The 13,860-nt window shown below is 40.1% G+C and overlaps 1 protein-coding gene across 1 annotated transcript in view; it reads left to right on the forward strand.

The window, feature by feature from the left end:
• The window catches only part of OPCML (opioid binding protein/cell adhesion molecule like), a 653,953-nt gene that overhangs the window by 327,527 nt on the left and 312,566 nt on the right, over nt 1-13,860 (forward strand). The window contains exon 2 of the mRNA XM_033918426.1: nt 4,802-5,034. Within this exon, the coding sequence (XP_033774317.1) occupies nt 4,802-5,034 (233 nt within the window). The remainder of the gene's footprint in view (nt 1-4,801; nt 5,035-13,860) is intronic.

Here is a 13,860-nt window from a genome sequence, read left to right on the forward strand (position 1 = left end):
TAGCCTGATGATTAAAACAGTAGGTTGAGAATCAGGGGACCTAGGTTCAAATCCCCCTTCAGCTCTTTCTGCCTTTTTTTTTGTGAGCCCTCCAGGAATAGAATGTACAACACTTAAATAGCTTTTAAGCATGCAGGTTTCTTATATATTTAGCTACAGTACGGTATATATTTTTCTGTCTCTGGAGAGCTCGCAATTTAGGAGAAAAAGTCAAAGTGGAATTTGAACGGCAGTCCCTTGGTTCTTAGTCTGTTATACCAGGCCACTTCTCAGATCTTCATGTAGCTCTGTTAAGAATGTCCATAAGACATGGAGCTGTCATAGAACCTGGTATCCCTTGCTGGTTTCACATTCAGGGGAGCGAAAGGGGTACAGCAACCACTGGGGTTTAAGAAGGTGTTGTGCCTTGACCCCTTCCACTGGAAAGCTGCTCAATCAGATCACCTTTTTATAAACTGGATAGACCAAGTACCAGATCTAAATTACAATATCTATCTTTTGTTGGCATAGATGTCCCTTCTCCTTCTGTGATCAGAGTTGGATGTCTATACTTTGGGCCCTCCCTAGTCCCACCCAAAACATGCCCAGAACACACCCCTTGCCATATGAACACACTTCAGTGTTAGATGTTCACACCCTGCCTTTGTAAAATTGGGATCTGGACACCCATGCAATATAGACATCTAAATGCCAGTTCTCAGATATCTTAAACAAGAACCGAGCTTCAAATATAACCACCTTAGTAAAGGACAAGAGACATCTTAGAACTCCCTGACACGTGCTGTAATAGTTAAGGGTCATAGACTATCGCAGCGTTTTCATGGAATCGCATTGCCAATTCTCACATTGTACTAGAAAGCAGGCACCTCTGAGTGCTTTTCTGCAAGTAAACTCAGTTTGGTTTGATTGATGGTTTACCATTTGGCGCCATCTACTGGGCTACTTTTAAACCCCTGAGGAAGGCCCCTGTGGCCGAAACATGGACCGTGTTGGGGTCCAGTGTATGCTTTATTACAGAGGACTTTGGGTCCAGTATATGTTCTATTACAAAGGACTTTTACATGCCTGCCACGTTTTGTTTTATTTATATGTATGCCTGATAATTATATAGCTTAAGTAAAGGTATTTGTTCACACAGTGGTCTGACCAGTGTCCCTTCCCCACTTCCTTTTCTTGTTTCTATAGTTAAGGGATGGCCAGAAATTGGCTTGTCTTTTCTCTGTGTTTCAACGGAATTGTAAGCTTCATGGAGAAAAAATTGTCTCTACGTTATCTCTACAGTACATATAGCAGCTCTATGACAAAATGTATGGTGGTAGTAATCATTGTAGAAGCAGAAGATGTGGCGTTTGTGACAGTTATGTGTGGCTGTAATTTTTTTTTTATTGAACATGTATTTTTATTTATTTATTTATGTTATCAGAACTCTTCATCTGAGCATAGAGTGGTTTACATTCTTCATCTCAGTCATGGTAACTTTCATTTCCCAAGGAAGGGATTCAGGAAATTGTCATCTCGTTCATGCTTGCTGGTTTTGTTCACACCTAATTTTCTCTCTTAGTGATACAATTTTCCATTCCCTTCTATCAGATGAAGGTATGGAAGATAGCACGTTCACAGCTGGAAAGATGCAAAGATACGCATTTTATGCCTTCCCCTCTCCTCAACTACGGCATATTTTAATGTCCATCAATGCATGGTCTGAGATTCTCAAGGTTGCGGCTTTAGCACGGGACTCTTCTATGACAATAAAGAGGAAATGAACTGCTTAGCCTGTCAAGTTGTCAGGTTCGATTTTGATGATTAGTGCTGTCTTTCCATTGTTTTCTGCAAAACAAGTCAAAAAGTCTCACTTAATGTCTCAGGGTACTTCAGCCACATTTAACTGATGAATTCAGGTGACAAACATTGGAAAATCAATATGTCAATGTGGGGCTTATTTCACACACAAGCGCAACTGAAGGGATTTGAAGTGTCTGTTCATTTCACTCTTCTCCTCTTGAAATCCCTTCTCCTTCATACCTAATTAGATGACCAGATAGGAACTATAGTAGTTTTGCAATAAATATATGTAATGGAAAAGCTAAAATCTGGATGTTTTCAGAGCTATTGCAGGTTTCTGACTCCTCTGTGGAACTTTAATTAGGCAGCCTCCATCCTCTGGCCAATACCAGTGGTAATGCTTCACACACTGCCAATGGTGTCTAATGTGATCACTGTCAAACCTCCCTCTATTCTATCCCAAAATGATCTAACTCCCACAGGCATCCATCACTCCTACCAGTCCTGTTCCACTTCTCAAATACAAACTGGGCAGGTGTCTGAATGAAGAGACTGAACCGCTGTATGTTCCCAGTATCTCTGGTGATATGATTCTGCCTCTTTAGTTTACTTTGCAAGCATGCCCCGGAGTGGAAGGATGTATCACAGTGATTGTAAATCCTAAAGTCTCAACCATGTCTGCCCATGATGGCTCTGATCAATACAGGAAGGTCTTACAGGTGGTGAAGAGAAGAATGGAAGCAGTACAAAAGAGAGGAAATGTAGCAGAAAGCAGTTTTAAAGCCTCATGCACAATATCAACTTTACGAAGACATAAGAACAACCATAGTGGATCAGGCCAATGGTCCATCTAGCCCAGACATGGGCAACTCTGGTCCTTGGTGGCTGGAATCCAATCGGGTTTTCAGGATTTCCCCAATGAATATGCATTGAAAGCAGTGCATGCATATAGATCTCATGCATATTCATTGGGGAAATCCTAAAAACCCGATTGGATTCCGGTCCTCATGGACCGGAGTTGTCCATGTCTGATCTAGCCCATTATCCTTTTTTCAATAGTGGTCAATTTAAGTCACAATAGCAACATTCCATACTATCACACATATTCATACAGACAATATTTGGATTATAGATTTCAAAAAGACAGGAGGGGGGTGAAAAGGAACAAATAGGGGCATTTTCAAAATACTAAGATTCCAAAAGAGCAGCATACATTGGCACTTGGATGTCCTAATCGCCAGGACGTCCAGGTGCTGATTTTTGAAACCATCTTTCTGGACATCTTAGAAGGCGTCCCAGCTGCTATGCATCCAACACTAAAGGTGGACGTGTTGGAGGCATGTTCTGGGTGGGCAATGGGGAGGATTTCCCAAGTCGTCCTGGACAGAACTTAGATATTCTGAGCTAGCCCTGTTTTAAAAGCTCTAAGTGTCAGGTACCAAAACTGAACAGATGATCACTAGAAGGATTAAGTAATGAACCCCCCACATTCCCCCAATGGTCACTGACCCCCCTCCTACCCCCTCAAAATCTGAGTGAAACAGAATACACCTGTCTCTAGAGCACCTTGTATGGGAAAGCCTAGTGGAGCATCATTAAGGTATCTTAAGGGAAATGCATTATTCCTATATCTCTTTGTTGGCCTTATTACATATAGAGCATATTATTAAAATCTTAAAAAACAGTGTTGAGAACTGGTTACATGTATTATGAACACTGTACTGAAGAACAGCACTGGAATTTATGCAGATATGTGTTTTGCTGACAATTTATATTGAGAAGATTTGAATTGTTTAAGATTATGTGTGGAAGATATTTGGAAGATGATTTAAAATATGTTGAAAGGGGTTTATAGGTAGAAAATAGGTCCTCTGATGAACATAGGTGTTGTTTAAAGGAGTCATGCTTCATATATCCACCTTCTGATAGTGCGCAAAAATTTAAAATAATATAGGGCTCCTTTTACGAAGCCACGTTAGCAGTTTAACGCGCGCTAATTTGCTGCCCATGCTAGTTGCTACCGCCTCCTCTTGAGCAGGTGGTAGTTTTTCGGCTAGCGCACGCTAAAAATGTACGTGCGATAAAGCCGCTAATGCGGCTTCGTAAAAGGAGCCCATAGTATCGAGAACTATTCTGTTGGTATTTTTAGTTCTCAATAATTAATTTGTATTGACCCCATTATTGATTCATCTCCTTATATCAGCATGTCATTAAGGAATAGAGAATGGTATTGTTTGGCCTTGAACCTAATTATCTTGTGGATTCGTTCACATTTGTAAATTCAAGGCACTCTCGATGCACACATGCTGTATTTACCTTTCCTTCAAAGTATCATCGTTTTCTGTCATTTCAAGCTGCAATATGGGATAAAGATTTGAATTATCTAATAGCGACCCCTTGCTCATATCAGAATTTTAGGAGGCAATTGAAAACATATTTGTTTACAAGATTTTTAGGAAATTGATGTATTATATTCAAATGAATGTATTATATTATATTTGTATATGTGCAATTTTTTATTCTGTTTTGTAACTTAATGGTATTGCGACATAGAAATAATATTTTTTGTTATGTTTATATTATGTTATGTTCTAAAGTCACTTTAAGGAATGTCACTTTCTGGTTTTCACCTCTGTGAGCTGTATCGAAAGTTGCTGACTACTGATTTCCTAACAGCTAAGTAGTATTTAAAATAAAATAAGTGGGGTTGACCTTGAAGAGATCCTACGAACTTTAAATTGATACTCATAGCAGGATATTGACCTCCAGTAGTTTTTCACTCACACATATCCCCTCATTTACAAAGGCGTGTTAGCCATTTTAGCGTGAGCTAAATGCTAATGCTTCCATAGACTTATAATGGGTGCATTAGTGTTTAGCGCACGCTAAAACGCAAAGTGCGCCTTGATAAATGAACCCATAATCAGTCTTCTCCGAATATTGTATTTCACTTTCCTTCACTGAGACTCATTTATGATGTTATTTTTATTAATCACCCACCTCTCTCCTCTCTTGGCAGGTGTATGCTGGATAACAGGGTTACACGAGTAGCATGGTTGAACCGTAGCACCATCTTGTATACTGGCAATGACAAATGGTCTATAGATCCCAGAGTGATTCTTATGTCAAACACTAAAACTCTGTATAGCATCGAGATCCAGAACGTGGATGTGTATGATGAGGGGCCTTACACCTGCTCTGTGCAAACAGACAATCAACCCAAGACATCACGCGTGCATCTTATTGTCCAAGGTATGTCTTTCAAGTAATGCTAGGACTAATGTATAATCCAGAAAACTAACTCCTTGGTCTTCACACCCAGTCCTCAAGGAGTGCCAATGGGTCAGGTTTTCAGGATACCTCTTTGTCCTAGCAAAGTCTCAACATGTAATTAGTGCCCTAACCTGTAATTCTCCTGGAAATGTCCAGTTATCTTCTTTTGTAATCCGCCTAGAACTGCAAGGTATTGGCGGAATAGAAGTCACTAATGTAATGTAATGAATATGCATAGGATAGATTTGTATACAGTGATGGTAGTGAACATGCAGATATCTCTCAATGGTTGTGTCTTGTATCCCGGATTTTATTACAGGTTTATTTGAGTTCTTTTGCTTCCTTTAATTCTAGAACCTTAGGTTCTCTCTATAGTGCAAAAAAGTATTTTGTTAATTGTGATAAATTTGACAGCTTAGATCTCATTTCTTTGAGGAACAATATATAGTATATATATATTTTTTTTAACAAAAGCAATAATCTTGCTTTAAAAATTGCTGCGGATCCTTGCATAAGAATTGACTTGTTCATCTTTATAGAATAGCACCTAATGAGATGCGTTCGTAAATTCTAATTATCGCCAATTATTGTTTATTGTTAGCTTCGATACCGCTACTAATGATTGGGATGTCAATTCAGAGTGGTTTGCAATACTTGAGCAATTCAGAGCGGTGTTACAATACTTGAGCATCTGTGGAGGTGTTATAATACAGAGATAGAAAGAGCTTCTGCGAGGTGTTACAATATAGAGTTATTAATACCAGCATAAATATGGCATAATCAATCAATCATCCTACTTATGTTACTGGCACATCGATCGTCCTACTTATATGTATGTTCATACCAAATCAATTGTCCTACCTATCTTCACATCTAATATTAAGTTTACTATTGCAGCTAAGCACACAACATTTGCACACCTCCTAAGGAGTTTGGCCTATTCAACTACATATAGTCTATATACATGTATCTGCATTGCCAATAATTGATTGCTGGCTCCCAGTTAACAGCACCAACGGGCTTGTTACTCAATTAAATTGTGTGTGCATGCAAATTGGACATGTGTCCACACTTGCATGCATAATTTTTTTTTGCAATAAATAGAATCCATGAGATTAAGGCATTAGATTAAGGCATGCCACTTCTGTAAATCTTCAATAAACCTTTGACACCATCCTACTCTGAAGCCTCATCATGCTTTGTGGCCCAGATTCTCTATAGGACACCCTGGAGGGGTGTCCTATACAGAATCGGGCCTATACTAACCCTGATTCTATAACCGGCGTCCATGTTACATTGTAAGCGTCTCTCCCTCTACTAGGGAGACACATAGGGCCGCCTAGTTTCACCTAAGGCCCTTAGGCGAGCTTAGGCAGTCTTGCGGGCCTCCCTAGGCTCCTGGAGGCACCTTCAATATAGGCGGCCTACCTGGGAAGCATTACAAAAAAAAACATGTATCCCGATTGGCTGATTAGACAGCTGTAGGACGCCTACAGCTACCTAAAATCGGGATGCACTTTGCAGAATCAGGGCCTATGTATGCATAGTATGCTACATATAATGTTGGTACAATACACAATAAAACATCATAATAGACAGCAGAGTATTAACAAAGGTGGAGCAAATAGACAGATACAATAAAGTAAGAGGAATTAGACTGCAAATTAATAGATTAACTTTAAGAAAGTTGCACTTAACCCTCCATCGCCTCAGGAACAAATTTATGGGGTCTTTTAGTAAACTTCAGCAAATGTTATCTGCAGCAGGGCCCATAAAATGGATCCTGTGACAGAAAGCCTGTGTTAATTATTAGTAAAAGATCCGCTTAGATTGCGATCCCTCCATGGATAGGGAAATGTCTACTTTACTTGAATATAACTTGCCTTCAGCTATGACCAAAATGGGTGTGACCCAAATCCAAAGAAAAAAATTGAATATATTAAAATAAATATGAGTTTATGCAGTGACCAAAGGAAGCACAATAGGCGTACACAACTTTTATGCATTCCGTGTAGAGTGTTTTGAACAGCACAGGGGCAAGAGTTGCAGTTTACATATATTTTATAAAATAGGTAAGTGCAAATATAGAGCGCACACACATTTATACCTGCCTCAGAGCAGGTGTATATTTATGCATTGGCATTTGGCACTTTTGGGGGTTGCATCTGAGAACTTATTTTATAGACAATAAACATCCACACTGCGTTTAGCTTATACATTTTTAGAACTTCCTATATTGACATCCTGTTATATAAATTAGGTTTGCATATTCTCTGGGTCTTTCTCCTCCCAATCTAGCCCCTCCCAGATTCTCCTTTGGGAAGCATACTTCCCAGGAAGCCACCTTCTATTTTGAGTTGCTTAGCTAGTTTCCTTTTAGGGTGGGCCAGAGGTATTGCACCCCTTAAGGTAAACTGGTAATCTCTTCTGTATACCTCTTCTTATCACCCTAAGAAAATTGCCTTGATTTGGATCTTTCCTGACTTGCTAATGTTTTTGCTGACTCATACAGTGTGGCACAGTGATTAAAGCTACAGCCTCAGCACCCTGATGTTGTGGGTAAAAAACCACACTGTTCCTTGTGACCCTGGGCAAGTCACTTAATCCCCCATTATCCCAGGTACATTAGATAGATTGTGAACCCACCAAGACAGACAGAAAAATACTTGAGTACCTGAGCAAATTCATGTAAACCATTCTGAGCTCCCCTGGGAGAACAGCATAGAAAATTGAATAAATAAATACCTTACATCTTACTGTCTTTGCTTCTTAAATATATAAATAACTACTATGGGAAGCAGAGGCTTTCAGATACATTGCCCAGTTCATGTTACAGAGCCACAATCTTCTTCTAATTCTTTCTCATTCTGCAAAATAAAAATTCTTTCTCAATTAAGTGTTCCCATGCATTACTTCATTGGAAAAGATATCAGCTTTTGTCCAGTCAATAGATTAATTTTTCAGAGAGTGCTATTTCAGGTTAGATAAAGATAATGAAAGTTTTCTAATCCTCTTAGAGAAGATTTATCTGAATGAGTAGAAAGCTCTCTGAATAGAATATGGTATGTATAAAACCAGGGCTTAATCTTTCTGTTAATTTCAAAATGGTGATGCTTATTGATTTTCTAACGTGCAAAACTGAAAAATTCCTCTTTCCAACCTATCCCCCACCATTTTACTCTTTAGAGCCCACTGTGTATACATTTTTTATTCTGCAGGAAATGTTCCATATAATGGGTCTGCCTCAGTCACTCCAACTTGGATAGCAATATAAAATGTTTTGTACTTTTTATTCTGACAAGGTAGGAGATCACCTCCCCCCCCAAAAAAAAAAAAAAGTTATTTGGCTCTAGGAGTTTCTTCTGATGTCCTAGTGGCTCATTTTCGTACAAGACAGAAAAGAGAACCAGGAAGGACAGAAGCCCTCTTCTAATTTGACTATAGATATAGAAAAAAATTACTAGGCAAAACGTCTTGCTCTGTAGCAGAATACAGAAAAGAATATTGTATGTGGTAGAGGCCACTGGTACAGAGGTTTAGGGTTCAAATCTCAGGCCATCATTAGCGAGCAAAACATTTATATTTATTCCTAAAACCTATTTTATTTAGGTTTTCATTTTCATTTTTGTTAGTTTAAGTATGGCTTTTTATTGAACAAACACTAGTTTTGAGCATTTGGATTTAAGGATGTCTGATATACAAATTAATTCCCAGTTTTTTTTGAATTGTGAGCATGTGATATAGGCTTAACATTGTTTGAAAATTTAGAAAGTCACATTCATAACTCTTCACTGCTAACCAATCATTGTAAAGCACTCTTTGCTAGTAAAGGAGTAATTTCATATCTACCCACACTAGTGACAAATATATATGTACTTTTCATTCTCTGCATTTTGCAGGATTTTCAAAGTGATAATATGCACATATGTTCATGTTGAAAAGTATCCCAGGAAACACACCCACATACTTTTACAGCTGCTAACTTATGCAGATGCTTTTTCTAAATGCAAATGTATAGTACTTTTGAAAATTCTGGTACTTTGTAATTGTGGATCCTAAATCCACCCACTAGGTGTCATACATTAGCAATGTCCAAAACTCCTTTGGCCAATCACTGAAGCAGTTAGTACTGTATCTGCAGCCTCCCCATTCTCAGCTAATCTGAAGAGTGAAAGACCTGATTTAAGGATCAAATTATTTTCCACATATTGTTTATTGTATCATGAACGTGGCCTTTTCTTGTAAAACACTGGGTTCAATATTCAAAGGATTTATGATCTTGTCTTTGATAACTATGCTCACAAATTGGCCTCGTTGAAAATTTACTAGGTCTTAGTGCATAATTTTTTTGTCCATAAATTCCCTACCTTCTTAAATTTAGGAGCAAAAAAAGTGGGTGGTAACGGGTAGATTAAGAGTTTAGTACTGATTTCAGCACTAGGGTCATAAATCCAGACAAACAGATGACAGGCCTATATTTATTCAATTTTTAGCCCGTCCTCCCAAAGGAGCCCAGAACGGGTTACAAAGTACATCCATAATAATCGAGACAGGTCAGAGATAACATAATTTATATAAATTACAATATAGACATAACAATAATTTACAATATAGACATGACAATAAAACATATGCACTAAGTAACATCTAGTGAGATTAGGTGGCATAGGTGTGTTGACTGAGTGGCATTTCTAGGTGAATGACTTTAAGGCGCTGGGTTTGTAAAGAGGAAGGTTTTCACGGCCTTCCTGAAGTTCCAGAGTCCATCTAGTGATCTAACAGATAGGGGATGGTGTGCCAAAGTCTGGGTATGAAATGTGAGCAGGAGCGTTTGCAGGCTGTTTCAGTTTTGAGCCTTTTAGAGGGAAGGTTATCAAAGTGCAGTAAAAGCCAAGCTTTTACCAATCATCAATTTACCATGGGATTCAGCAACTGCAGGATAACAGTATCACAGGTTGTTGAATCTTGTGGTAAAAGAATAACAGTGTTTCTGAGTCACCTCACAAACAATGGTTATTCTAGCATCCCAAGGGCCTAAAAGTCTTGGCCTGATGCTCCTGGGCCAGAGACTAAGGGATATCAGGGCGTTTCCTCTAACATCCTGGAGAACAATCCAATCCAATCCCCGTTTCCTGATCCAAGCTCCCTACCCTCAAAGGGTTTCCCAACCCACAATAGGCCTTACGAAGCGGATTCCCAGGTGATCCAGTGGTAACTGGGAAGGAGTGATCCATAGTTGCTCCTGCCCTGTCCTGTGCTGTATCTCAAATGGCATCCACAGATGGGATTCAGTAACCTATGCAGTAAAGTTCCACCCTTTACCACTTCTTGATGAATTCCCCCTAAAGCACTGGCCTGTTCCTCTATCTCCACACCCCATCCAAGAATCACTTTGAGAAACACACTTCTGGTACACATTGTTATCTATGTTTCTCAGCTCGGGCCTGGAGTACCCCCATGACAGTCAGGTTTTCAGGATATCCACAATGAATATGCATAAACTTGATTTGCATACACTGCCTCCATTATATGCAAATTTCCTTCATGCATATTTATTGTAGATATCCTGAAAACCTGACTGGCAAGGGGGTACTCCAGGATCGAAATGAGAAACACTGATCTATAACAATGCACTAGAATATACTCATATTAGAATACAAAAGGCTGGATACAAATTGAAGATGGTAATAATTGCAGAAAAAATGTCAGACAGCTGGGAATTTGATGCTTTCCTACTGAGGCTTAGATCACGGGCCTCGAGGCCAACAAAATGCTCAGAAACTAATTTAGTGAAGATGTTTCAAAGTCACTGAGACACAAAATGAAAACAGTTGGGGAGGTTAAAGCTTAGTAGGGTTCTCTTTTTGAAATGTATGAGAGAGCCATATACAGTTACGTTGGAATATGGATAAAGAATTCTTGTCATAGCTTTTAACAATTCTCCCATTAACATCTTTGCACTGACTTTATTCTCGCCTTGCCCTCCCATGTATTTATGCAAATCATAGAGCATTAGATGCCACTTCTATTTCTGCAAATTAGGAAAAATTAGAAACCATTTATAGCATCTGGGTGAAGTAAATCACTTAACTCTGTAATTAGCAATGGCATGACCTCCCTGGCATCGGCTTCCTATCAAAGGGATTTCCTTCTCCCTGAAAAACTGGTGGGCGTAGGGGTGGAGGGAGTTCCAAGCAGTTTCTTTCATGGAACTCCACTACTGGTGAAAGCTGCAATTACCTTAGTGTACCTCTACCAGGCCCTGCTGTCAAAACAGTGGAAGGTGCTATCGACTCGTGTTCGAGTCCTAGCGACTTGATGAAATACAGATCTAAAAAGAAATCGGTTTTGTGCTAGTCTGGTAAGGTCCTCCAGCATCATCCCCATAGTTGTTTTCAACATGTCTAGCCATCTGATTGCAGGTCACCCTCTTGGCAATGGCTAATCTTTCTAATGAAATAACCAATCTTGACTAAAATCTGTTCTTGTAAGGTTTTTGTTTTTTTTTTGCTAATGGGATTTGAGATTTGTAGCCTTGTTGAATGAATATTAATCATTGTTAGATGCAATTAATTAAATGAGATTTATTAGGTTGATAAAGAAATTACGTTTAACTAATTATTTAGCTGAATGCATTTAATGCAATTTTTTTTGACCCAACAATTTCTTCCTGCTCTTATGTAATTCTAGGATAACTGACACCAGGCCTAGGATTTGTTGTCATTTCTACCTGGGAATTGTCCTCTATTTTTTAACATCTCTGTCATCCCCAGTATTTCTAGTCTGCTCAATGCAGTGATGGCTCCGAGCTGGGGCCACATGCCAGGATTCCTTCTGGGAATCCTGCAATAATAAAACCCTGATTCTAACCAAAAGGTATTACCCATAAGCAATGACTACGAGACTCTCTCCCTCTGAGGGCTGTGAATTACTTATAAAACTCAGTCAGCTTTAACTGAGCTGGGGAGGGAAAGCATCAACTTCAAGATTGCAGCAGTGACATTTAGGGCAGCCAACTGGATCCAGATTCATCTTACAGGGTTGATCCAGTCCTGGGTTGACTCCATTTCATGCAGAGACTTGTAGTCCTGATTGCTCCAGTGCATTCCTTAAGTAAGACTATAAGCACTGTTCCCTCTAAGCCAGGGGTGTTGAAGTCCCTCCTTGAGGGCTGCAATCCAGTCGGGTTTTCAGGATTTACCCAATGAATATGAATGGGATCTATTTGCGTGCACTGCTTTCATCGTATGCTAATAGATCTCATGCATATTCATTGGGGAAATCCTGAAAACCCGACTGGATTGCGGCCCTCGAGGAAGAACTTTGACACCCCTGCTCTAACCTGAGCAGGAGTCTTTCACCTAAAGTATTGCTGGGGGGGTGCTGTTTCACCATCACATTTTCCATAATGAATGGCAGGCACTTGAAGCACCAGTGGCGTAGCAAAGGTGAAAGCCGCCTGGGGCGGTGGCACTCCTCCCCCGCCCTCTTCTCCGTCCCTCCACCTCCACACACTCCTTCCCTGCCCCCTCCTGCCACATGTGCACTGCTTCCCTTTCCACGTAACATTCCCCCGCTTCCCTCCCCTCGTAGCATTCCTAGTGCGAGCAGCAACCCCTAAGCTGCTGTCATGCCAGGGTTGGCTCTTCCTCTAATGTCAATTCACACCAGGAATATTACAGAGGAATGGGGGAAGGGAAGCGGTGCGCACGCACGGCAGGGGGGGGGCGTGGAAAGAGTGGGGGGTCGGAGAGGAGGGTGGCTGCCTGCGCCCTCACCAAGACGGCACCCATGGTGGACCGCCCCTCTGCCTCCCCTTACTATGCCACTGTGAAGCACCCGCCCCCACTGGCAACAATGCAGTGAAATGGACTGAATCAAATTTGTTGGGTAAATCTGGATCCAGTTGATAATCGTAGTGACTTGCCATACATCAACACACACCTGCTGCCTGAGTTACTGAGCTGGCTCCTATTGTGATTTTCTATCAAAACATTTTTATAACCATTTGAGGTGTAATTCTGTATATTAGGACTCATCGACTTGCATTAACCTTTTTGGCATTGAAAACTCTGTTATTAGCATTAATTGTTTATTGAACTTTGGCTCACTTTCTTGATTGAATGTTCAAGTTTTTTCAGTGTACAGTCTCTGTGCCTGACTGATTGCTTGATGTCTTTAAATTATTTCCCACTGCCCAATCTTCCTTCCTCCCCACCACTTGTTTCCTCTCAAGGGAAACCTGTGCCATTTGCTTGCATTTCCTCCTAGGCTGTGACTAAGGTTGAGCGAGAACGAGGAACAGACACCGTCCAACTGACATTTCGAGCAATTTAAGCAGGCAGAAGAGACTCCTGCCCGTTTAAATTGCCCGTCGCTGCCTAACTAGGTTTACCATATGGTACCAGAAAAAGGAGGATAGATTGAGCCAGTCCAGGTTTCACTTCTGTTGAAAGCAGTGGAAGTAAAACTCAGATAAGCTCAATCTGTCCTTCATTTTCTGGAAAAGGTTACAGGGATCCCAACTACAAAACTAACACCAGAATAATATAATAATGGTGAAGTATGTCCGAGGTTAGAAGCTTGAGGCAGTACAGAGGACATACTTTACCATTATTATAATACTATTATAATATTCTGGTGTTAGTTATGTAGTTGGGTTCCTCCCCGTCACCTTTTGGCAAATACCGCTCAGTTTGTGACTTTCAAGAATATTTTGCAGTTGTTAGGGTGGGTTTTTTTTCTGGTTTTGTCTTCATTTTCTGAAGCCATGTGGTAACCCTACATCCAACCCCAGACATTCAG

The sequence above is a fragment of the Geotrypetes seraphini genome, chromosome 13 (assembly GCF_902459505.1).
Source record: "Geotrypetes seraphini chromosome 13, aGeoSer1.1, whole genome shotgun sequence".
Classification (NCBI taxonomy): domain Eukaryota; kingdom Metazoa; phylum Chordata; class Amphibia; order Gymnophiona; family Dermophiidae; genus Geotrypetes; species Geotrypetes seraphini.